The 27,679-nt window shown below is 40.7% G+C and overlaps 1 protein-coding gene across 2 annotated transcripts; it reads left to right on the forward strand.

Moving 5' to 3' along the window:
• The first annotated feature begins 410 nt into the window (after positions 1-410).
• On the forward strand, positions 411-22,198 carry LOC137286534 (uncharacterized). Of its 2 annotated transcripts, XM_067818453.1 has the most exons (6): positions 418-622; positions 10,053-10,217; positions 14,054-14,503; positions 16,489-16,642; positions 18,153-18,194; positions 19,483-22,198. In XM_067818453.1, exons 1-5 carry the CDS (start codon positions 538-540, stop codon positions 18,178-18,180), a joined length of 882 nt encoding a protein of 293 aa, XP_067674554.1. In that variant the 5' UTR covers positions 418-537; the 3' UTR covers positions 18,181-18,194; positions 19,483-22,198. The 2 variants fall into 2 exon arrangements, with proteins under 2 accessions (XP_067674553.1, XP_067674554.1); XM_067818452.1 differs by having other exon boundaries at positions 411-622; positions 18,153-22,198.
• The last annotated feature ends 5,481 nt before the right edge of the window (positions 22,199-27,679 follow it).

Genomic DNA, 27,679 nt, shown 5'->3' on the forward strand with positions numbered 1-27,679 from the left:
TTTTGTTTCTGACAGGCAACCATTACACATACGTACGCAAGCAGGCAGATACACTCAGACAGAAAGAAAGACACACACACACACACACACACTCACACACACACACACACACACTCACTGACACAATTTCTTCATTTATCGTGCAATTATCTTATAAAAATATAACTCACAATGACTGTTCACAATAACGATAAAAACATATTATGCAGCGTTAGCGTTTTATAAGAGGACGCATGCGATTGGTTTCATTGAATTCCCCCATGATTCACATTCCTCTATGACAATAACAAAACAGATAGTTCTTGTTGGCCACAGGCGAATGGCTGCGTTATAGCGAGGAACTCATGTTTACATATCTTACCTGTCCAAACGTGACACTGTCGCCCGGAACTAGATGACAAGCCAGTGTCACTGACCATGCGCTGTATCGACTGAGTGACAGTCACAAGGTATTTCACGGAAAACGACAATAAAAGGATATTAGGAATTTCACCAGAACACTAACTTAGTTATTGTGCTCGAGTCAAGACGCAGCTGATGAACATGGCGTATTTGTTGAACCCGAAGTGTTTCATTCTATTGACTATGCTCTGCCTCGGATTTGGGGGCGTTTTTGTCAAAGGTGAGTGCGATGAATTTCCTGGTGATTTGCCTGCTGTCTTCAGTTCACGACACGTACAGTATGTTTCTGTAACCCTAAATATTATACAGCCATGTGTGTTATTCATTCATATTTCGCATATTTCGTGTAATTATGTTAATTGGATTCGGTGTCATGTGGCTGGAGGATTTCAGCTCGCTGAGGCAGACGACACGTTCCTCCGAGGCTCCATCAACGTTTGTCTGACGAATGACGCCGGCTCCCATCGTGTTTTACACTGTGTGGTGCAATATTGCCTCAACGAATAATTGAGAAGGCACAGTTCTGACTTTGACCAGTTTATCCCATTGCCTACGTGTAGTTTGAGTCCAGTACACAGTGGGTACGAGTTCCTCCCGTTCCCAGATCGCACCTGATATTAATAAATTGATATACACCCGAATTATTAACAAAAACCTAACACAACAATTATTAGAGGACTCCCAAAATAATTAAAAGCCCCCAAATTAAGTACAATATATAAGCATGATAAGGTTGATCCACTTAGTGTTACATCTGTTTATCTGCGGAAGAAAAATATGGGAGAGGGGGAACTCTTTCCCATAACATTCATATATATTTTTATATTTTGAAATATTTTTGTTGAATGTATTTGTTGTTGTTTTTGGAGGGTGTGGGTGGATGGGGTAGGGGTGTGGGTGGTGATTTAAATGAAAGTCTATCCATTTCTGATACTAATTATAATGCCCAAAGTTCATAATTATGATGCATGGTACCAATAAAGATCCGGGTCAGAATTGATCTTCTGCTTGTCGCGACTAATGAGATCGGGTGGTCAGGCTCGCTGACTTGGTTGACACCGTATCCCAATTGAGTAGATCGATGTTCATGCTATTTATCACAGGATTGCCTGGTCCAGACTCAGTTATTTACAGAGCACCATATATTGTTGAGTGCAGTGTAAAACTTTACTCACTCGCTATGATGTGTGGGGATGACACACTTTATTGGTTGGAACACTGCAGTGAACTGATATGTGTGTATCTGGATAGATTGTTTCAACCTTGTTCGAAGGAATCTCAGTTGTAAACGACTGGCTGGTAAAACCGTAATGGCCGTAGTGACGGAATTCTCGAATACAGCAGCGTAAATCCTCACTCACCACCGTTAACATTTTACTAACCAGATTCTTTGTTATGCTCCCTTTTCATATGATTTAACGTTTTAAAATAGATATAGACGACATACATAATCTTGTAGATCATATAGATCTTGTACGCATATATTATAACTGTAGACACCCTACCGGCTTCAAGCATCATTGAACAAGTTTATAGAGACTTGATGGGTTTAGAAATTAAGTAAACAAAAGCCCGTTGTAATATGACGCTTAATGGGATGTTTTCCCAAATGAGGAAGAAAATGTCTTGTTTTCCCTTGCTTGATAACGAGACGTTGCATATATTGTTACAAAGAAGGTGAATATCCATAGAACTAAACCCGGGTTCATAACATCACATTCTAAATGCCATTTAGACCCCTGGCGGTACGGGGCAGAATAGGCCTTCAACAATCCATGCTTGCCATAAAAGGCGACTATGCATGTCGGAGGAGGCGACTGTCGGTATCGGGTGGTCAGTCTCGCTGACTTAACACATGTAGTCGTTTCCAAATTGCGCAGATCGATGCTCATGGTGTTGATCACTGGATTGTCTGGTCCAGACTCGATTATTTACAGGCCGCCGCCATATGGCCGGAATATTGCTGAGTGCGGCGTAAAACTAAACCCTCCCACTCACTAAATGCCATTTAATGAAGAAAATAACCCTGAGGATTGCCTTTTGCTCTCTACACAGTGTGTGAAAATACACTATGAATGTTAAACATAAGACAGAAACATTCAATGGCTTAGGTGTATCGAAACAAATAGGTGTTCTCGAACTGAGTAGTTTTACGCCGCTCTTAGGATTAATCAGGCAAAATTAATGGCGGGATCACCAGAAATGGGCTGCACACATTGTACCCATGTAGGAAGTCGAACCCGGGAACTACGTGACGAGCAAACGCTTTAACCACTAGGCTACCCCACCACTCCTTTCAGCCTGTTTGAGATGGGCCAATATCCGTTGAGGTTACTGGACATATTACTTAAAATACTGTCACAAGTAAGTAGCTTTGTATCTCATGTCAACCCCACGATAGATGTAGACAATGCTTTGGTTTATCGACATATACTGATAACATTGATAAATATGTGAGGAAAGTATGTCTTTGTGTTAATCTGTCTCACAGTTCCTGAACCCATTGTTTTCCCGTCCACTCAGCCTTTCTGCAGTGCAAAGCTTTCAGCACTAAATGGAATGTAGGTCTGCCTCAAGTTCTTATCAGGAGACGGTGGGTGTATTAAGTGTTAATAATGAATTTACAGAGATTGCCCAACACCTTTTCCGTGGATGCCCTTCCTTGGCACAAACAGCATATCTTGAAAGACATGATGGCATGGCTCGCTGCTTTTACTATCTGTTACCACTGTGCCTGTGGCGTTGACCCCAAGGTCCATCCATGGTACGACCCTGAACATGCCCAGGGCGTCCTGGAAAATGATGCTTTTAAACTTCTCTGGAATAGACCAATTTGCAGCCTGAGACGAATTCCAGCCAACAAACCTGATCTTGTCCTTTTTGATGAAACCAATTAAATTATTTATATCATAGAATTTTCTGTCCCTTTTGACAGAAATGTGATTGGCAAGATTCAGTAAAAGCATGATAAATATGCAATTTACCTCACCTTTGAAATGTCTCGCTTGCATCCCAAGTGCACTGTCGTCATTGTTCTCGGTGCCCTTGGTTTGGTACCCCCTGATCTCTTGGCGCAGATCAGGAGAGTGCCCGGGATCTCCACCGGGAGCACAGCCCTTCTGACAATCTGGGTAATGCAGAAGACTGCAGTGTTGGGGAGCCTTCATATTCTTCGGAAAGATCTTGGTGCGTTCGACTAGGCAGTGTTTCCTGGGAGAAGTCCCATGCGCTGTCTGGGCCGCGTGTAGAGGGTGCGAGGGCCCTGGGGTGATGATGAGCTGTACCAGCCTGACTGTGTCAGGATCACCCGAACCCTCTCTGCTGCATTCTGTCCTAATCTGTAAAATATAATAATACAATAATTCACTTATATGGCGCCTAGTATCCACCTGACAAGTTGCTCACTGGACGCTGTAATCAGAATCTGATTATTATTACCCCGGATAATCCAAGCTGCCTCCTAGGCGCTAGCAGGTTATAGTCACATGACTTTATCTCACAGGGTACCCATTTTCTGCAAGGTGAACACAGGCAATTTTGAACAAACTTGCCTCAGGTGAGATCACATGTACCACGTGTGCTTCGTTGTGGCTCGTCACGCCGAACATCCAGGTTCGATTCCAAAGTGGAAAAAATGTGTGAATCCCATTTCTAATGTGCGCTGCCGTGATATAGTGGGTATAATGCTACAAGAATCGAAAACCAATATACGCGCCGTCAATTATTTTCCTATTACTAAAATTGAAAGGAAAGAATCGGATTGTCTTTAACCTGTTTTCAGTAGCAGTATATGGGAAAATCGCGGTGAGGTCAAGGCGAGCGATTTATATCCGGGTTCTGAACTATCCCTTTGAATTCATATAGAATGTAATTTCCAAAACAAATATTTTAAGTCTGTCTGGGATCGTCGGTAACAGCTTAACAACCTCCTCATGTAACCGGAGGGTAGCCTAGTGGTTAATGCGTTCGCTCGTCACACCGAAGACCCGGGCTCGATTCCCCACATGGGTACAATGTGTCAATCCCATTTCGCGTGTCTTTTGTCCTAGTAATGCTGGAATAATGCTAAAAGCGGTGTAAAACTAGACACCTTCGCCTCTTCTAACCATATGTCACCATATTTTGCAGATAGAGATTTTGTATTTGATGTTTTTGGAATATAAAGGATATGTCTTATTTAGAATTAGTCAAATGGGATTTCATCTTTACTCGATATTCTATCTGCATAGCTGGGAATCATGTCGCCGAGAATGCAACTCATTTAAGAAATCGATAGAGGTATATATTGGTGAAGTCATCGATTACCATCAACACACAAAGGTTAATAAATCAAGTATGCTTGAAGGGTCTTGCTGACAATAAAAAAACATATAAGAATATCATGATAATGTCGCCAGTGTAGGTTCCAAGACAGTAGGTGATGTTTCTCACGAGGAAGGGCGAAATATCTAGTGAACGTCTGCCACATGGCGTGGTCTCGCTGACCTGAACCTTCCAGAACGTTCTTGGATGAGTCTGTGTTAACAGCTGAACCTGAGACCCGAGCTAAGGATGGAACATCGATTGGTTTCCTTGAACGAATGTTTCACACGTCTCTGGCAGGTGGTGTGTGACGCGCAAACAATTACACTCCATACACCTGTCTGGTGTATTCGTCACTAACAGGATTAAATTAACACAACATTTTATGGTTAGCAGTCCCAAAGAAAGACATAATGGATAGAGAGTGTGCACGAACACGGACGGTGGTTCGATCCCCAGACCAACCCGACCAGAAGAGAGTTAAAAGATTTTGTTCCATGCAAAATAAAATTACATTCGCGACGTTAAGGGAGTAAATAGTATTTTTCTGTACCAAAGCAGGATACTGTATCCAAGAGGGGCATCCATGTTAAAGGTTAGCTGTATAAATCCGGCATTTGCCTGGATTAGTTCAAACAAACACATTCGCGGACCCACTCCCGCACGTACGCGTATACCTATTATCGCTGAACTTATGTACCAAGTAAAACAGTGCAGTGACTTAATTTGCAAGTCATCGAGCCACTCTTACCCATGGATTGTTAAAGATAGTTATAACATGTTCTTGACTCGGGTAGGGAGGATTTACAAATAATTAAATCGAATAAATCAAATTTTCAGTTGGCAAGGTAAAATTATGAGGAATCGCAATGTTAATTTCATTGTATTTGGTTTACTATTTTGTTTATAGTTGAATTCATCGATATGTTTTCACCGCAAACAGACTGTGACTTCACTCTCCTTCCCGGAGCTCCATATCGGCTGTACATCGGTGGTCGAAGACCCGGGTTCGATTCCTAACATGGGATCCTTGTGTGAAGCCCGTTTCTAGTGTCCTCCTCCGCCGTGATACAGATGAATATTTGCTGAAGTTTTGTTGAACAAACCAAACCAAACCAATCCAATCTAATAGCGACCTAAAACCCTATTTACTCACAAGGAAAGAAATGCCTAAGTAAATATGTATAGCATAAGTGATATAATGCTCTGACATATAGGGGGAAAACATGCTTTGGACCTGAACCAAATACAGATACAATTGCTTTAAGTAACACCATCTTTATACGGGTGTGCATCTTGCCCTTTGTTTGACGGTTCAGACTGTCTCAGCTCCTCGATATTGCGCTGATAAGCACCACTGGGGTAGAACACTGTGTGCATCTTGAGGTAGAACTAATTATTAGATATGTTGCTCTGAAACATTTATACCTGGATAAAATCATACGCGGACGATAATGATCTTCTATTAAGCCTTTGTCCACATGAAATACCATGCATCATGTGTTAAAATAATTACACATCTACTTTGACAGTTAAAGACATACTGAGCTTCAACGAAACCGAGAAACAGACTCTCTAAACTAGTGCATATATACATCATGCATACATGTACACGCATATGCACGCACACACTTATACATGGGCTTCTGGTGTGAAAGTAATGTTATAATAGTACAGTGTTCTATAAGCTAACGAAGGCACGATGTCATTTATGGAGGCGTGTGCTGGTCCAGTACTCATGTATTTGAGCCAACCGATGAGCAGTCAAATGTTGTACTCGATCAGTCCTGGTGTGTTGTACTCGACCAGTACTGATGTGTTGTATTCCAAGAGTACTGATGTGTTGTACTTGACCATTACTGATGTGTTATACTACACCCGTACGAGTAGACTGTACTCGATTAGTACTGATGTATTGTACTCTGTTAGTACTGATAGTTTGTACTCGAAAGCTTGACGATTGTATTCCAGCATTACTGATGTGTTGTACTGTACCACTACTGGTAGGTTTACTCGACCAGTACTGATAGTTTGTACTCTATTAGTACTGATATGTTGTACTCGACCAGAACTGATGTGGTGTACTCGTTACAGTACTGATATGTGTTGTACTTGACCAATACTGATAGGCTGTACTCAACCAGTACTAATGTGTTGTACTCCACCAGTACTGGTAGGTTGTACTTGCCCAGTATCGATGTGTTTTACTCGACCAGTACTGATATGCTGTGCTCGACCATTACTGATGCTGCACCAGTACTGGTAGGCAGTACTCGAGGACTCGACTGCTGTTTTCCAACAGTATCGATGTGTTGTACTCCACCAGTACTGATGGGTTGTACTCGACTAATACTGGTAAGTTGTACTCGATCAGTACTGATGTGTTCTACTCGACCAGTGCTGATACGTTGTACTGGACCAGTACTTATACATTTTATTCCAACAGTACTGATATGTTGTATTCCACCAGTACTGATAGCTTGTACACTGTTACTACTGATATGTTGTACTCGACAAGTAATGGTAGATTGTACTCGACCAGTACTGGTAACCTGAATTCCTCCAGCTAGTGTATATCGTGTTCTAGAGTAATTCGAATACACAGTACTTCCTGCACTTCTTCCTGTATGTCTAAATATGCAAACCTTCTATTTTCCTAGAATTTCGCAAGGACGGAAATCCCTCAGCTAATTCATAGTTCACCAATCTATTGTTTTCAGCAATCTCCGCGTGATTCACTTTAATAAGGCTATCACTCATTGTCGTACAGGCATGTTTGGATGAATAAACAGTTGAACTTATAATGGCCACGATTCTAATCTTATGCATGTACGTGATTATCAGTATATACTTGGCACTCCTGAATTAGAGATGCTAAATGTGACACATCTGCCGTATTTTATAAAATACCCGTAGCGTAAACGCACTGTTCTCCTGGTAACCGTTGTATGAGGCGGTCATAGTGCTAAGGTCACTTAGACTTCTGATTATTATAAAGAAAACGTTGCCTTGCACAACCGCACCCTGACCCCAGTCCCAAAACGATCCTAAACTGGAGTGTTACCATGATTATTGTGCTCATGCTGTTGATCACCGGGTTGTGTGGAATATTGCTGAGAGTTGGCGTTAAACGACAAACAAACTATGATTAGCTATATACATACTAGGGAGGCTGATTTAAAACTGTTACTCCTGGTCTCTAAGTACCTTCGATTTTGAAAGCTTGTTAATAATATCGTAAGCGCATACAGGATGAAATACGGTAGTTGTAGCGACGTATTGTTATTGTTATCACATTCATGAACGATCAGGTCGCGTACACGTGATAGCAGACAGGTACTGTGGGCAGTCAGTCATCTCTCCAGCAGCAGTGTACATTACATCGTCGCTAAAACTAAAAATAGCCAGCTTGATCCAGATAGCTGACATCTACAATTGCCTCAACGCGTATGGTTTTGTGAAGTTCACACATAGGATTTAAGGAGGCAAAATGAAGTAAATGACACATCTTACGGGTTTTTGCATCATTTTGAGAGAGAGAGAGAGAGAGAGAGAGAGAGAGAGAGAATATTATGTATGTACCACGAATGCATCAATCCACTTTCAGTAAGGCTAGTCTGTGTCCGTGAGGCGAGAGCGTATAGTTTAACCACTGATCCAGTGTTTGCCCTTAACCCCTTAAAGTTTTAAGGACCCAGAACATTTAGCAGTTGTAGGTCCTGTGTTTCAGATACAATATAAGTAAATCCCAGCAAACAAAAATGTGACAACGAGCAACATGAGTTAAAGAATGTCTTTCAACTCTGGTGACAAAAAAACCAACAAAAAAACTGGAAATTGCTGAATGATATTTTCTGTAGTAACTTTGTAACTGCGGATGAAAATGCAGTCAGCCGTAAGGATTTACAGAAAACAAAAACTGTGGATCCAAGTATTTTTCAGTAGATACAAACCCCCCCCCCACCTCCACCCCCACCACCACCCCCGATTGTCATTAGTCTAGTGTAAACGAGATCAACGTGGTGCTGATTATACAGTATGGTTCAAAATTATTGAGAATAGCTAAAGCATTTCATATTATTAAACGAGAACAAATCAGATAAAATTGAATGTATTGTGAAAGTGAACTGACCTTTTCATGTTGTGTAGGTAACAATTTAATATTTTATCAAGTCTCCTTGAGCTTCACGGCACAGTCTAAGACGGGTAGGCATACTTCCTATCAGAGAGGTTAGTGTCTCGTGAGTTATGCTGACCCAGTATCGGACCACTTCTCTCTTCATGTCTTCAATTTTTGTCAACCCCTTTTGATTCACACATTCCTTCATCATCCCCCAAATGTTCTCAATGGGATTTAAGTCAGGACTATATGCAGGAAATGGTAATGCAGTCACATTTTTCTCCTGAAACCACTGCTTGGCATGTTTTGCGGTGTGTTTAGGATCATTATCTTGCTGCAAAATCCAGTCATTTCCATAAAACACATGTGCACTTGGAAGCAGAAAATTATCTAATATGTTAGTGTAGCGTTGACTTGTCAGATTTCCCTCAAACACACACAGCGGGGTCGTTCCTAATAAGGATATCCCTCCCCATACATGAAACTTTGGGCTGTATTTAGGTCGTCGATACAATGGTGCTGACGCAGACTTTGTCAATATTTTCACATTATTGGGATATACCCATATTGAGCTTTCATCAGTAAAAATGACATTTTCCCAGTCAAAGTTTTCATGTGCCAAACACCACTCAACACGCCTGTCTTTATGTTCTTGTTTCATGAGAGGAGAAAGAATTCCAGTCTTTTTCTCCCATCCAAGATCAATCAACTTTCTTCTAACTGTAGATTTTGATACAACTGTTGATCCCCTTTCTATCATTTCATACCTGATGTTGGAGATGCTTGCCCTTTGCTTTTTAGACGCTAAAATTCCCAGCCGGACACGATCTGAGAAGTCCAATTTTCTGGGTCTCCCTGCTCCTTTCTGATGCCCAAAATCCTGTCCCTCTTTAAAATTCCTCCTAATCCTATACACAGTAGAAAGAGGAGTTCCTGTTCTCTCTGCCAGTGTATTTACATCATCAGTTCCTTGATTACACAACTCAAAAATCAACCTTCTTTTATCTTCAGCAGACATTGTTGACAGTGCTGAGGAAAATGACGTCTGCTACAAATTCAGGGGAGGTAACTCTAATTGTACTATACTCAGTAGGCCAAGATGAGTTACCTCCCTTATACCATTACTTAGTTTTAAGTATCAGTGAATCAGTTGAGGTGTTAGGATAGCTCAAAGTAAGAAGAAAAATTCTCAATAATTATGAACCAGACTATATATGTCATATTACAGCGGCTTCAACTTCCGTGAATCCAACCAGCGGGTCCGAAAGCACAACTGACCATTCGGGTACCACTGACCACTCGGGTACCACTGACCACTCAGGTACCACCGACCACTCGGGTACCCCTGACCACTCTGGAACTACTGACCACTCCGGAACCACTGATCATTCAGGTAATACAGATGTCCTTAACGTTACGAATGTAACACGTGGCAAGGTGGTGCCACTTTCAGTATGTGCAGGGGCGGTGAAGTAGCCTTGTGGTTAAAGCATTCTCTCGTTACGCTAAAGACCCGTGTTCGACTCCCAACATGGGTACAATATGTGAAGCCCATATCTGGTGTCCCCTGCCATGATATTGAAGTAATATTGCTATAAGCGACATAAAATTAAACTCAGTTGTCGAACGGAAGATGTCTGTAGCTGCTAGCAGTTCTTTGTAATTATTGATAAACATTCATTATATTTCCACATTGCGTATTGCCAGATTGTGTAGCTTATTTTGAAACTTCTACTAGGTATGGTTGTTTATATTCTTTTAAAAAGGACTCCGACACCACAAACTGTGAATTCGGATCACAATCGGTCTTCAGCAAGCCACGCTTGCAGTAAGAGGCGATTAATGGGTTCGGTGGGTCAGGCTTGCTGATTTGAGTAAGACGTGTCATCGTATATAGCTGGAATATTTCTGAGAGCGACGTTACACAGCAAATAAGCAAAACAGCAAATAGTCATTCAACAATGTACACGACGGCTACAGACAGTCTCAAGTTGGACTTACTTGAAATGAACTCGAAAGGATTTTATGTCGATAGACACATCATAGTTTTGTGGTTCATATCAATAGCTGTAAGTTGCAAATGTCGTATACGTAAATAGTACTTAAAAGTACATACACTACTAAAGTTTTGATGGGGATAATTAGATAGGAGATGCATTGAAATATAGACTTGATATATAAATAAGTCATTTTTGCATGTATTCCTTGGATAGAGATACCCTTGGCAAAAGTGAGGTAGAATGATTATGAATTTCATACCCCGAAGCTTGTCAAGGTTCCTGTCATAACATATATGAATATTACCTAATTTTGTGTTTTAAATTCGTGTATGATCAAGAACTATATCTGTATTTCTGTTTGTTAAATATCACCACCCCTTGATTGATTCATTCATTTTTTATGTTAATGTTCTTCTGACTTTTATGCACAAAGCTTATCTATTTTGTTGCTTTGTTTTAAGTTTTGCTCACAACTAATACACCTCTCTATGGAACTATTCCCTTTCTCTAACACTTCTGTAGTCGACATCACGAACACTATGCTGAGTCTTCATACTAAAGAAAAAACAGAGTTGTGTCCCTTGCTAAATAACACGGCTGTGGGTCCGACACGATTTGCTAGCATGTTACCTCTGTATTTTACCAGAGACCATGGTAACCGCGCATGTGTTCCGGTAACCGGAAGTTAGCAGCAGGGTGTCGATGTGTATCAGTTACATGGCAGACCGTAGCGCTGATGTTTAATGATGAACTGTTGGAGAGGGCCGTCCCTCTATTATATGGTCTCTGATTTTACCAAAGTAGTTCACATCCAAGACTGACATCAAGTCGGGCATACCCTCCACTTAAGCTGACACACTGATATTACTGCAAGGATGTTTAACACAGCGTTAAAGCCCCTTCGTTTGCTCACATGCTAACTCTTAGTACTAACATCTAAAACCTGTTCACGTGGACTACTTAGCAGATTTATCAGTTCATGAGCGGAACACTTTCTGTTTGTACAACAAAAAGTGGCAACGGATTTTTTACAAGCTTAAATCGCAAAGGGATATTGGATAATGGGTTTCCGAAAATAATTAATATGTATTACATGTTTTGTTTAAGACTGTCGCGAAGTACAATTCATTCAAATTAGATCCGTTGGCCACAGTGACAATTGTGCGATGTGCGAGTGGTAAGAGAAATTAAACCAAGAATGGGCGTATTTCATGGTGTTGCGTATCTCTTCATTCCACTGACCGTGTTTTATCATACCATTTCCTACAGGTTCAGTTTTACTACAAAATGTAGTGGCAGTTGGAACGTTTTACAAGACTTAATTTTCAAAGGTTATGGGACAATTGTAGGCTTCCCAAAATAACGAATATTACACGTGTCCGGCTTTTCTTTTGTACGACTCCTAGAAAATACAATACAGTGGACACAGTGACCGTTTGTTGCAAGATCTGAAGTCTGTTTAACTTCCTTCTTCTTCTATTGCGTCATTTATATAGGTTCAACAGCATCGAGTCCATCCTCGTCACCAAGTAAAGGTAGCATAGCGTCGGTCTGAAACGACCACACCAGTGCCCTACACCTGCGTAGCTTATGCATTATGTATGCGTTTATGAAGTGACAATTTCCTGATTTTCCACGTAATTTTCATGTCGTGACGGTTTGATTGATGTCTTTCAGCATTGTTATTGCATGACTAAGGCGAATAGGAGCCCTGGGGTATATAGTTGGTTGCGCAATGCAACCGTGAATGCGGAAGTTAAAAGTTTTCTTTGTCCGACACACATAGCTTTCTTTCTCACTGCATGTGTAAGATACCACTGCGGGGAACTTGTCATTTCGGAACAAGCTTGTGAACTGTAATGCACATATCCCATGAAGCGATGGCGTTCGTGTTTACTCACTTGGCTCTCTGATACACACTCCGGAGATCGAAAGATCATATAATTATGGGAATTTTTTAACAGTCTCATTTTGTTTCTTGTTTGTTGCCGCACCCAGCAATATTTCAGCTACATGGCAGCGGTATGTAAGTAATCGACTCTGGACCAGGCAATCCTTTGATTGACATCATGAGTATCGATCTACGAGTTTGGAGCCAAGGAATCGTTGCCGTATCCAGATAGCCATCATAAATGGATGCTTATTACGTCAATCACCGGATTGTTTGGTGCAGAATTGATTATGTATTTCAGAACGTCTTCATACATCTGGAGTATTGGAGGATGGCGTTCAAATTGTAATATAACAAACATACTAATGTTGAAAAAATAATCCAGAGCATGTCGGTAGTCAAAGTAATTGAACACAAACGCCGAGGCAATAACATTCATATTTCTCACAGCACTGACGCTTGGTTGCACTGACATTTGGTTGCATTGAAGTGTAGCTTCCTGTTTCACCAACGAATACTACTCAAAAGAAGATACAGAAATAATGATTTTTTTCACGATTATAATCTGTCACGAACAAATTGGTAATGGTCGAACATTGTGTTCTTTCACTTTTTTCGAGTGGTATGTATTCGTGTTGCTGGAGTGACCGTCTGTTGATCTCAACGGGATGTCGTTATCCCACGGTAGTGAAACAAGAGAATATGTAACTTTAAGGGTCTCTTTATGCCCCGTTTCACAAAGTGTTCGTAACGTTACGACCTGTCGTAACTCTATAGTTTATCATAGACATACGAATGCCGTAGCGCAACGAACCCTTTGTGGCTCTAGGCCCTGGGCCCCGTTCCTCAAAGCGGTCGTAGCATTAAGATGATCGTAACTCCAACACTTCAACACAGACTTACGACATTCGTAGCTCTACGATTGAGAAACGGTATCCAGGCCTCACGTTTAGGCCGCTTCTGTTAAAAATGCGAAGCTGAACTGTTTAGACGATAGACTGTCAGTTCAGTCATATAAGTCAATATGTTTTAACGTTGCATAAGTGGTTCAGTGGGGAAATTACGAAGGATAATTTATGGTGTCAATCCCGAGAGGTGTTTAGTTCTGAAGAGAGGGCGTTTATTTTCCATGCCATCGTGAAGTTCAATATCCGGTCGCTCGAACACAACATCCCCGACCTTCCTACCTTTGACACCTGTTTTATTCACACTGGAATGTTGATGGTGGTTTTCGACAAAGGTATTGTATGTAGGTTTACTATAGGTGACACTTATTTGAACACGTTGTCCACGAAAGCAGCTAACGAAACGGTTTCACTTACCCATTAACCACGACAGGGACAACAGAATCCACGACAACGCTGAACGGGACCACAGTGAATCCCAACGTCACGACCGAGAATCCCAATGTCACTACCGTGAATCCCAACGTCACAACAATGAATCCCAATATGACAACCGTGAATCCCAACGTCACCACTGTGAATCCCAATGTGACAACTGTGAATCCCAATGTCACCACCGTGAATCCCAATGTCACTACCGTCAGTCCTAATGTGACAACCGTCAACCCCAATGTGACCACCGTCAGTCCTAATGTGACAACAGTCAATCCCAATGTGACAACCGTCAATCCCAATGTCACCACCATGAATCCCAATGTCACCACCATGAATCCCAATGTCACCACTGTCAATCCCAATGTGACAACCGTCAATCCCAATGTCACCACCATGAATCCCAATGTCACCACTGTCAATCCCAGCAGCTCAACCGTCAAACCAAACGGTAAGTATCAGCAATCACAAGAACCATGTATGCAACTGACTGTTTCGTAACTAGAAGTCGAAATTCATACAAGTGCAAGATGATGTGACTGCCATAGCCTAAATCAGTGAATTTAATGCAGGGTTTAATACCGTATATCTCACCCCGATTATGATCCCTGGTCCATTTTGGCAGCACAAAATATAAATTCATGCTCTTTGATAGAGGTGCGGTAGCCTAGTGGGTAAGGCATTCACTCGTCACGCCGAAAATCCTGGTTCGAATCCCCTCATGTGCTTAAAGTGTGAAACCCATTTCAAGTGTCATGCGCCGTGATATTTCTGGAATATTGCTGAAAGCGGTGTGAAACCTAACTCCCTCAGTCACTCTTCTGTGTTCCTCGAGAGTTTTTCTGAAGACCTTCACCCACAGTGACTTTCGTTATACGGAATAGATCATCTCGCTGTATTGGTGATACATGTATTATGACGATAATAATTGATAATTGATAATAATTGCTGTGAATCACTGGATTGTCTGGTCCAGACTCGATTACATGCAGACCGCCGTCAAAAAGCTGTAGCATTGCTGAGTGCGGCGTGAAATATGCTGAGAAAAAATGATGCAACAAAAACTGTAACTGTTCTCTGAGAGAATATAATGCAGCTATAATAATGAAAATATAAATATCCCTAACTTATTTTGTCCAGAATATATATCTGTTTCATCGTGTTCATGTGTTCACCCGTGAAGGTCCCGGGGTAGAACAGGCCTTTCAGCAACCCATGCTTGCCATGAAAGGCGACTGTGCTTGTTGTAAGAGGTGACTAACGGGATCGGATGGTCAGGTTCGCTGACTTGGTTGACAGGTCATTGGTTCCGAGTTGTGCAGATCAATGCTCATGCTGTTGACCACTGGATTGTCTGGTCCAGACTCGATTATATGCAGACCGCCGCCATATATCTGGAATATTGCTGAGTACGGCGTAAAACTAAACTCACTCACTGACTATGTATGTATGTGTATGTATATATATGTAGGTATACTTTGTCCATATTGATTAGATCGTTGCCTATACCTATGGACCGTGTGACGCTGCACCCGCTTCATTTACTGCATTCCCGCCCCCTTGCGTGTAATCTTTGTAGATGCGGATGAAACAAACATCCGCCACACATCCAAACAAACGTTCCCTGTACAATTCCTAATTCATTAATTGAGTATTATTTACTGTGAATCTGTGTTTTTGTGTTCTCGTATGTCCAAGCCTATCCTTGTTGGAATTTGTCTTCTCTAACTCATGCTTGTCGTAAGGTTTGACTGACACATGTCATCATATCCCATTTGCGTAGATCGATGCTCAAGATGTTGATCTGTTGGTTCGGACTCGATTATCTACAGACCGCATCGATATAGCTGAAACACACCAAACAACCAACACTATGTCCAAACATGCAAATGTCAAAAATGAAAAGAAATTTTTATTTTAAATGTATTTCTATTTGTAGTTTTCACATTTCAGGTAGGTCTTGATAACCCAATGTTCTTCGTGCTTCCAGAATTCAGCTCAGTCTCTAGGTTGAAGGAATCAGACTTTTTGTTCTAGGCACCACAGAGTTTTGTCCCTGTCACACGACATAATCCATGGGTTCGAATCCCGAATCATGTTTCTACGTTTGGCAGCACCATACCCAGACACAGTTTCCTCTACAGTGCTTGGGTAGCCGAGTGGTTAAAGCGTTCGCTTGTCACGCCAAAGGCCCCTGCTCGATTTCCACATGAATACACTGTGTGTGGCCCATTTCTTTTATCTACCGCTGTGATATTGCTGGAATATTGCCAGAAGCGGCGTAAAAACGGAACTCTTTCACTCCAACAATATTCCGACTTACCGTAATGTATCTGGAATAGGATTCAAACACAACTCCACTCACTCACTCACTCACTAGCCCAAGGTGTTGAGCTCAGTTAGAACAATAACAAAATCTTTCTGATTTTTCAACAGCGACCACAACTGCACGCCCGAAGCCAACAACACCCGAAACCCACAAATTCGACGGTGGTTCCTTCGTGGGCGGCATTGCGCTTGGTGCCGGTCTCATTGGCCTTTGCATCGTGGCGTACAAGTGTTACGTCATGCGCAAGGCAGGAGGCAATAGGTATGACAAGATGACATAGACGACTAATGCAGTGTATATATGCGGAACCGGAAGTGATGTAGACGAGATGTTTTAGAACGCCGATTTTTCACAAGACTCTCGTTGATCTGTCATATTTTGAAGAAAACCTGGGTGTTCTTTAGCTTCAGTTGATTGATATATGTCATCAACGATTTGGGTAGGAAATACCATCAACGAATTGAATCAAAACCTGACGAAAAATTAGCAATGGGATTATGGAACATGTTACATAAATTGTTTATTAAATTATGCGATTTGATAGAATACGTGAAAATCTGTCCCACAAAATATTTCCGTAGCTTTTTAAGTACCAAATCAAAAATGGTTGAGGTCACAGTAATCTAAAGTAAACAATCACACAATCTAAGAATTTGTAACATTTTTTATTGCCTATATTTTCTCCGTTGTTTTATATTAATATGAATTCGTGCAATGGTAACAGTTTTGTTTATGAACTCAATATTGTTTTTGGGTACAAAGAGACATCACCAGTATTCGTTTACAGAAATGCAAGTCTTGATAGGTTTAGTGTCATACTTTCGTGTGAACTGACTGGTGATATTATTTGAGTTGCATTACTCATGGTGAAATTCTTGTTAAGTCATTTGACAGTGTTATGTGTGTTCCACAATAGTTTGGAAACAAATTTATTTAGATTATATTTTTTCTACTATTTTGTGATCTTAGTATGTTACACGCTTGTTAATTCCACTTCCAACATTTGAAATTTGTTTTACAAAATACATGACAGTCGTACTTGACTTTGCCACCAGGCAGGGAAATGTTTAAAATATGTATGTTATAGGGCGTGGTGGATGTAGAACACTCCAACAATGGAGTATGCTGACAGTGTGACTGACAGTTGGAGCTCATGTTTATGCCTATACCACACACATTTGATACGAAAAATAGACGACAATTAAGAATAATGAAAATTACGAGTGACATGTGCAAATGCCTGCCAAAATACTCGCCTGAACGTAACGATTTGTTTATCCCATGCACGTGTAACACATGACAGGTCGGTGTATAAATCGTGTGTTCCATATGCAACCGAGCCAGCTGAGAACAGTTGAAGGTGAACGTGTTTATCTGCTTGTGAATATCAGGGTTAGAACTGATCTTTAGTACCCCATGCTTGTCGTAAGAGGCGACAAACGGGATCGGGTGGCCAGGTTTGCCGACTTGGTTGACACGTGCCATCAGTTCCCAAATGCGTAGATTTGTTGATCACTGGATTATCTGGTCCAGACTCGTTTGCTTACAGACCGCCACCATACAGCTGGAGTGCGGCTTAAAACTAAACTCGCCCACTCACTGTGGCCTCTCACTACTGACGCTGTGTACTGGACAAGGTGAAAACATAATGTTGCCTGTCTATGTCAAGGGTTGATTTCATATTTTGCACCCCGTTTTAGTAATGTGAAGACTTTGTGTAAATAAAACATTTCTTTTCTCTTTACGTACCTAACTTCATGTTTTCACACAGACAGCCACCATACGCACATTTTGATTGAGCGGGTTTACGAAGGTATTGTATGTGTCTGTCATCTCAGCACTTTTGATTTTGTGTTCTCAATTTAGCTGCTCGCTTTTAGTAACGGTAATCATTCACAGAAAGCTGTTAATGCCCTGTCCATGTAGTCATGCTCACTATGAGCGGATCCATCAGAGGGGTGAGCTGTTGAGCCTCTTCATCGGCTTTAAAAACAATTCTTTTCATTCAAGAAGGCGGTATTTCACTCCTCAGCGGCGTTTGCTTGTTGGATTAGCCAAGTGGTTAAAGGGTCTGCTCATTTGTGTTTGATTCCCTAAAATTTAGATAGATGTGAACGCCTTTTCATGTGTATTCCTCCCTTGCAAAGAAATCCACCCCTTTCGTAAAGTTTGGATCCGCTCATGGTGAAACACTTTTTGTCTCTTTTGTAGACATCGACTCCGTATATGAACTGCACATTATTTTGTAATAATATATGCAAGCATTCACCAGAAAGGCGGTCAGTTTTGAACTATAAGTGTATGTTGAGTACTTACAATGTCATTAGAAAAAAATCAATTGCTGGTACAAATCTAATTTTTTATGGTTAATTTCAGTAGAGTTATCTTCCCTACCTGTTCCTGACGCACAGCGCACCAGGATATCTTTGTTTTATCTGTAAATAAAGCTGAACAGACTGTGAACTATTTCGTTTTCACACAGAATAATTACTTTTTAAAACTCACACTATTTATTCACAAAATGCCTATCAATGTTTGCGGAACACAAACACTTATTTTGATAGTTATTTTCCTTGATAATTTTAATGATGTATCTTGCGTTTAATATACAGTATTCGCTCTTTTTTTACTCACACTTATTTGCATTAAGATTTACTAATATCTTGTTTCAAGGCCTAACATCATGCATTACTAGATCTTTAATGCTAATGAAGCATTTGGTGAGGTTAAAGGTGAGGTGTTAACATCATTTAACACCATAGCTTTATTTAACATAAAGCTGTTTCAGTATTTTGTCTCTGGAACTGCCAGTAAGAATATTTAAATGTTTCGAAAAGGAGACTCTTGTAGGTTTACTTGTTTGGGGGCGCTGATGAAGCCAAGTGGTTAAAACTAACGAGATCGGGTGGTTAGCCTCGCTGATATGGTTGACACATGTCATCGGGTCCCATTTGCGCAGATCGATGCCCATGATGTTGATCACTGGATTGTCTGGTCCAGACTCGTTTATTTGCAGACCGCCGCCATGTAGCTGTAATGTTGTTGAGTGCGGTGTAAAACTAAACTTGCTCTCACTCAACCATCTTTCAAAACTGTCTTAGGTTTCCGATCATCACATTAAAGGGGCTCTCATCTTTGGCTACTGTGGCAGTCCCGATACATGTAGTACCAGCCTTTCGGACTAGATCTGGAATGGAGGCACTAGAGCCTCAACTACTAGTATATCCCGCCTTTAAGAGCCTCAAGGTATATTATTATGCTTGTATATTCATGTTATGTTTTCATGCGTTTGAAAGCTTACGGCGAAAAAGTGTTTCATCTGTCACATTCATCCACTGTAATATTCATCCTCGATATCTCCAGGGTGTACGTCCTAATAAATCTCCACTATACCCTTGATGCATCTACGGCTCGGCCCGATGATTGTATTACCTCCCTTGGCTGGCGTTTATCCAATCAGATGTCTGCGCTGGGTAGTTGAGCGTACCAGTCACAACTCACTTTCGCATTTGTCATTTATCTAACCGATTAAACTTGGCGACACTAATGATGCAGAGTCACTCAGAAAGGAGTTTGTTTATATTTTGTAAACGTTTTGGACCAGTCAATTTATCTGTATGAACTGTATTTCCCCCAAATCTGAGTCGCACTGCGAAAAAACCTTCGCAGCTGCAACTGCTATCTTTGTTGACACTGGCAAGCTCGGTTGTAAAGGCGGCCTAGCTGATATAGTGGAGATTTATCTTAACGTATACCCTGGAGATACCGAGAACGAATGATCGTCCGTGGCCTTCGGCCAAACCAAGTGCAAACGTTATTAGCCTTTGATTTTAACTCATGTATATATTGCCTGTGGTTGACATGCACAGTTCACAGATTAGTAATGCCTGCCGTATACTATTTCCATCCATTTGATTGGCGGCTGAAAGCCTAGTGGTAAAGTGTTGGCTCACAACGTTGAAGACCCGGGTTCGATTCCCTACATGGGTACAATGTATGGGGTCCTTTTCTGGTGTATTATTGCTGGAATAGTGCTAAAAGCGGCGTAAAACCATACTCAGCCCATCCTGTGGAAAGAAAGGATATTAGACGCTGAATATTACACATTGTATCAACATGTATATTTGGAATTATACTTGGACAGTTTAAACAAATATCAGAACTAGTTGATTGGTAGATTATATTTCACATGAAGATGAAATGGATCTATGTCATCACACGTGTAGTACGGATCTCTATTGCCTTCACCACTGAGTGGACGTTCGTGTTTGTTATTCATATTCATATGAACTGTTGTGGATATTATGCATATTCGATAGGTTGTGACTTTCACAATCTACGCATGATTAACGGACAGACCATTTGATATTTACGATGGGCGTTGAGGTAGAGGTTAGCGGTAATCATAAATGTTTTAAACAAAATTTAATTTGGCCTCCTCGGGTGTTTCATAGAAAAAACAACTGAAAAACAGACAGCAAAGGTCAGTGTCACTGAAAATAGTGTGTCATTACTTTACAAAGCTTCAAAAACGCACCCCCACCCATTCCTCAAAATGGTCTCCTACATACCACACAAGAATAGTCAAATGGACTGGTCCTTGGTATTTTTAACATATACGTCTGTACAGATTGTTGAATCCTAATCGGATGGTCACGCACTGACTTGACTGACACACGTTATCGTATCCCGATTGTGTAAATCTATGCTCATGCCTAAGATGTCTCTGTCGCATCATTGTTCAGTTCCAAAAATTGTGGTTCAGGAACGTATATTATACCTGAATGTATTTGTTTTTCTTCTTCTTGTTTCTGGAAACAACGTGACACCAGTGTCAGACATGATATTACTGGTGCATACGTGCTAACAGTGAAGCCTTAACTCGAGCCACGTTAGAGGTAGTCATCGAACGTCCATTTCTGAAACCGTGTTGGCGCAAACTCTGTGCAGCAAAAGCACAATGTACGGATTCTTGGTTGTTTCTGTTGCAAGATACCCGTATAGCCTGTGCTGACGATGTTTGCAAACGGAGAATCGATTCGATTACGGCGTCGTTAGATCACGCCGCATTTTAGTATGTTTCCATGACTACCTTTAAATCGATATATCACATTGGACGACGAAGCTGCAAAGTCCTCGGAAGATCAGGTTCCTGATGTTTGTAGAAAAAGAATCGACTCCGTTATGACGTATTTAGATCACATGCTACTTTAGGCCTGATAGCATCAGATCAGGTCTCGATGACTACCACTAAATCGAAGCTGTAGAGTTCTTGGATGTTTTATATCTGCACCACGACCTTAACAGCACATACCGCTTGTATTTGAATATACATTATACCACTACATCAGTGATCCGAGAACTTCGAGTAGCCCAGTTTTTAATATCCTTTCAACGCTTACTGAAATCAAACCTTAGATACCGAGTGAACGGACATATTCAGTAAATTAGCGATCCAACTAAATTGGTGCGATATTACCTTCACAAGGGCCTATGTTGACAAAGCTGTCAGTTCACGATGTTTGGAGTGATATATTTCAGTGAAAACTTGTTTGATTAAAACTGTTTTGTTTTTTAAGCTAACTTATTTGATATCGAGTCATGTATGTATGTTGTTGCCAATCAATTTAAGAACTGTAACTGACACAAACAGGTCTGATATTATTTGTACTGAACAGAGTTGTTTTTGTTTTTTATATGACGTGCATTCCATTTCAATTCTAATCATTCGCGCTAATTGTGCCTATATGTTATAAAGTGTACATATTGGACTAAATAAAGACTGTTGACATTTTCGTAATAAAACGTTGAGATTCATGCCGCCCCTGTGTTGCCTGATTTCCATTGCATGCACACATTCAGCCTGTCTGCAGAAAGAGTTAGAATTGGTCTTCAGTTACCCATGCTTGTCGCAAGAGCTCGAGGCGGCTAACGGGATCGGGTGGTCAGGCTCTCTGACCTGGTTGACACATGTCATCGTAACCCAGTTGCGTACGTCAGCACTCGCTGCATTGCCTGGTCCAGGCTTGATTATTTGCAGGGAGCCTCCATACAGTTATATTATTGCCAAATGCGGCGTTAAACAACAAACAAAACAAAAGCTGGAAACACAACGGTTTTTTTCTTTCGTTTGCTTATTGTGGAACAAATTGTTGCCGAACGTGACTCCTATCAGAGTCTGGACAGAAAGACCAATGATTGACTTCATGAGCATCGATACACAACGATCACCAGTCATATTACCGAGCCTGATACTCTATAACTTGTGTCACCTCTGTCGACAAGCACGGGGGATGTGGGTAGCACAGTGGTTAAAGCGTTTGCTAGTCACGCCGAAGACACTGGTTCGATACCCCACATAGGCACATTGTGCTAAGCCCATTTATTTTGTCCCCTTCTTGATATTTCATTAATGTTGTTAAAAGCGGCATGAAACTAGACTCACTCACTGGACAGGCATGGGGTGCTACAGACAAATTCTAACCCGGATCATGTGCCCAAGGGCCTCAGTGGAGATTGCGTAATGTCATTACGATACACACCCATGTCACCGCCATTAATCACATTGAGTTACAAACCACTATGTCCTCGTCTACGTTATACTGCTGGGTAGTGGGGTGCGACGTCAACAGTGTTTACGTTAATAGGATTGTCCTTGGCTATGCTCGTCATGGTTCACTGACTTCGTGGATGTGACAGATCCCGTTTCTGTGAAAGGTGTCGTCGGTAGTCTCAAAAACGTTTAACGACCGCTCCTTGGTTAGGAGAGTGTTGGCAGAGAGGGAAGGTTGGTGGTTCGAACCCCAGCCATGTGATATCCCCGAAAAGATGAACTTCTTCTTGTGTCCCTGCCTGGTCTCCAGAAAACACGCATGCACACACAAAACAACAAACAAACAAGAAAACACATACTGAAAAAAGCATCATCATATTTCTCTTTTCAGAGTTTGTTTCATGGATTTCGTCGAGCAACGGATATCTGGAAGTTGTAGAGAGCAGCTGCATAGAGGAAGTTAGCGTTTTAGACTCCCAGGTAGAATAGGCCTTCAGCAACCCATGCTTGCAACAAAGGGCGACTATGCTTGTCGTAAGAGGCGACTAACGGGATCAGGTAGTCAGGCTCGCTGACTTGGTTGACACATGTCATCGGTTCCCAATTGCGCAGATCGATGCTCATGTTGTTGGTCACTGGATTGTCTGGTCCAATTATTGCAATTTGTAATCGTATTGCAATAGATTTTGCGCGTTGAATTGTCTCATTTGATTGTATTTCCCACATGAATGAACCGTACATGAAATAATAAAAATTAGTTGTAGTAGTTTCAGTCACTTTTAATAAATACAGTATACAAGGAAACTGAAAACCGTATCAAGTAAACTGTTAATAAAACATAAACATTTACAATTTTAAACACTGAGTCGCTTGCCGATCTAAACCAAAGTCAACGAATCTGGTACTTCATGTATTATGCGCTGCGCATTTTCAACGGTAGTCAATATGCTAAACTATCGATAGTCACACATACTATCGATGTGTCGATAGCTTTTCGTATAGACCATCGATTAATTGCTATCGGAGGCTCAGCAGTTGCAATCTGTCGATAGTTCGATGCATAGTTACTACCCTAGTAAAATCCATCTTGTAAACCACAACCAAATACAATCTTATTCCGGGAGCGGACATTATACTAACCAGCAAAAGAAACGCATGTTTCGAAAGACTGAAATCTCATAATAAAAGTATGTTTATGGCTTCTATTTGAAAACTGGACAAAAAAATGAGTTCTGTTTCTTTTGCTGTTCAGTATATGCTTGGGCAAGGAAGGCGCTCATTATACATTGGTCACGTGCCAAGTACACGCGTACAGACACATCTGTTCAACTAGGACCCTCGACGACATGACGACTGTGAATTTTACACTAGCATCCGGAATCAAACATGCAAGAATGTTAAGTGAACATAGAAATGTTGTCGGATATCAAGCAGATAAGCCTGTGGCATGAATGTATCAATGAATTTTCAGGAAACTGTTAGGGAACCTGGTTACAGTGAGAGTGGAGTCTTTGTTACTTTTGCGACGGAAATTTTGCCATATGTCAAGTGAACCGATATAATTAATCAGTGTCCCGCACATGTGTAGCAAGATGTGAGCTGAAATTCGGTGGCTGCGTGTTTACGGGAGATGTCGACTTTCCAGGAATTGAGTTCAAGACAAGGAGACTTACCAGTAGGATGTTTTGAAAGTGATGTTGTACGAAATTTCCTCGGGGTTTATTTGATTTTAGTTGCAAGGATTTGAAAGGTGTCGAAGACAAATGTAGCGTCAATTTTGTATCCCTTGTTATTATATTTTGTATTCATGGTTACATATACGATAAACAGGTTACATATCTATCGACAAATGGCTTGAATAATCTGTTAATTGTGTTCTTAGTTAAAAATCTAATAAAAATTTCAGATATGCTTTCCAGATACAAACGTTACAAACACGAAAAACAAAAAACAAACAATTAAAAAAGATCAAAACAAAACCTTTCACAGAAATTGAAAGTTGGAGTCTAAAAATTCAGTTATAATGTGTACTTAACACTACTGTCAGCGATGGCAAGCTACATGACGGCGGTCTGTAAATAAATGATTTCGGACATGATAATCCGGTGTTTGATATAGTGAGCACGCAACAGAGACGTCAGCGATCACTGACAGGCAATCGGAAGAAAGAAGAAACATATTTTATTTCAGTGTCACATTCTCTACACTAAAATCGGTAATAAAAACACATAAACTATATTGTACATATAGTAAAAGCGAATACCCAGCCATCAAAGCTACGAGACACTGATTATTGCCACTAAAACACACATCATATGATTAAAACAGAATAAAACAAGAGGGAGTGAAGCAGGTTGTAGTGGTTAGAACGTCCGGCAGAGAGCAGAAGGTCGGGGCTTCCATACCCGGCCGCATCATACCCAAACACGTTAAAATACGGTACTTGTTGGTCCCTGCCTGGTGCTCGGGTACAACAAGAACTGGCATGTTCGGAGACACAAGGTGCAACGTGATGGGTTCAAAGGCCGCATGTTCATCATATCTCGAGATGATATACGTTGTTTGGAAGCAAACCAGGTTAATTTAGTTGAGAAACTTCAAACTGATAGGTTTTGGGTCTGTCAACATCAGCCAAAAACTAAACAGTCAAAGCAGTGAAAACATACTGAACAGCAAAAGAAAAGCAAGTTTCGCAAAAACAAAAACCCAAAAAACAAAAAACAACAAAAAACAAAACAAAAAACCCCCAACAAATTCTAAAATAAGATAGCATTCATGCTTATGTCTTCCACATGAGAACAAAAAGGCACTGTTGCGTTTCCTTTGCTGTTCAGTATATACATATACAGCACGAGGTCTTCCGGAGAAGTATACTCGTGAAGATCCGCTTTAGACTTGATCTTCAGCATGCCTGTCATAACAGGAGACTAACAGGTAGTGAATTGTTTAGGAATCTACATCGACACATCTCTATGCAATAAGCAAGAATGTTATACATACATCTGAATGATTCGTTGTTGATATAATAAGATGTAAAAGAGTCATTGAAATGCATCCTGTGTTATTAATTCATGATAGTGGTTCACTTTGTGTTTACAAATTGGCATGCTTTAATTGACCTGAAAACTGAACCGCAATAGTAACGCAATCACATGTTTTGCACCTGCACACGCATGGTTTATGGTGGGTGGTTTATGGTGGATTGCAGATGGGGGTGATATATGGTGGATTGAAGATGCTTGATGGGTCGTGGTGAATGGTTTATGGTATACTGAAGAATCGAGAACGTGTATGGTATACTGAAGATGGATTTGGATTTGGGATGGATATGATTTATGTTTAATGGTGAGTGAGTGAGTGAGTGAGTTTAGTTTTACGCTGCACTCACCAATATTCCAGCTATATGGCGGCGGTCTGTAAATAATCGAGTCTGGACCAGACAATCCAGTGATCAACAACATGAGCATCGATCTGCGCAATTGGGAACCGATGACATGTGTCAACCAAGTCAGCGAGGCTGACCACCCGATCCCGTTAGTCACCTCAAACGACAAGCACAGTCGCCTTTTATGGCAAGCATGGGTAGCTGAAGGCCTATTCTAACCCGGGGCCTTCACGGGTCTATGTTTAATGGTTTATTGTGGATTGAAGATAAGGATAGTTATGGTGTATATATTATGATGGATACTTTATTGTGGATGATTTATGATGGATTGGGGATAGTGGATTATTTCTGATGGATTGGGGATAGTGGATGATTTATGATGGATTGGGGATAGTGGATATCACTTTCGACTGAGGGTGGGGATGGTTTATGTTAGATTGAGGATGGGGATATCGAACATATGTTGACCTGGATTAAATATACATTTGATCTGACATTTATTATTATGTTTTACAGTTTTAATACTCACATATACTGCATAAAGTCAGGGTGTATGGCTGTTTTTATTATAAACAAAATAACCTTTACGTGCGGTATACCATATATACCCTGACGTACTGCAAATTAAGCAGATGTACGTAGGACCAAATCAGTCACTTGCAGTGATCGAACACTCCACGATATATACACCAGCGACCTGGTGTTTACTTACTCTGATAAACACGAGTAGCTGTCGATTAATCAATCTTTTTGACCTTATGATTCTGAAACACATCAAAGTCGACGAATATTCTCTCAGTGAAACACACACTAAACGTTATTTTTGTTTCCGAAACAGCCATTGTATGTCAAGCAGTCATTGTATGTGGTTTGGAGAAAGGAATATTGATAACAGCTTCTTGAAAAAAAGCTGATAAATGTGTGTGAAAATGGAACCATGGTTATCACCATCTGCGACTCGTGCGTCACGATCACATGAATGTTGCTTATTGATAGCACGACTGGGTGCGGTCTCGATCGTGATAACGTAATATTTTCTATGCATTTTTAAAAAAAATGTCATGAAATAATTCGGTGGTTTGAATTGTTATTATCACTACTCGATATTTAATATCTAAATCACGTCACATTCAAATCGTCAAATTAGTTTTTATTAAATCTTGTTCATAAAATGGTCGTCTTCGGGGAAAATGAATTAGAGCCTTAGCAAGTCTTGTTTACTGCGTTCCTGTAAAATACTAAAAGAAATATTATAAAATAAGAATATATACAATTGCCATGAAGAGGCAATTAATTGATAGCGTATTGTCGCATGTGTTGTATTTTTTAATTTCTAAAAGTAAATATTAACTGCGTATTA

Source organism: Haliotis asinina, chromosome 6 (genome assembly GCF_037392515.1).
Source record: "Haliotis asinina isolate JCU_RB_2024 chromosome 6, JCU_Hal_asi_v2, whole genome shotgun sequence".
In the NCBI taxonomy this organism is placed as follows: Eukaryota; Metazoa; Mollusca; class Gastropoda; order Lepetellida; family Haliotidae; genus Haliotis; species Haliotis asinina.

Bases quoted from the DNA above. Each gene is read 5' to 3' on its own strand.
- LOC137286534 (XM_067818452.1), top strand. From the start codon at position 538: ATGAACATGGCGTATTTGTTGAACCCGAAGTGTTTCATTCTATTGACT. The intron at 623-10,052 runs GTGAGTGCGATG...GTCATATTACAG, and splicing joins TGGGGGCGTTTTTGTCAAAG to CGGCTTCAACTTCCGTGAAT. The intron at 10,218-14,053 runs GTAATACAGATG...TAACCACGACAG, and splicing joins CGGAACCACTGATCATTCAG to GGACAACAGAATCCACGACA.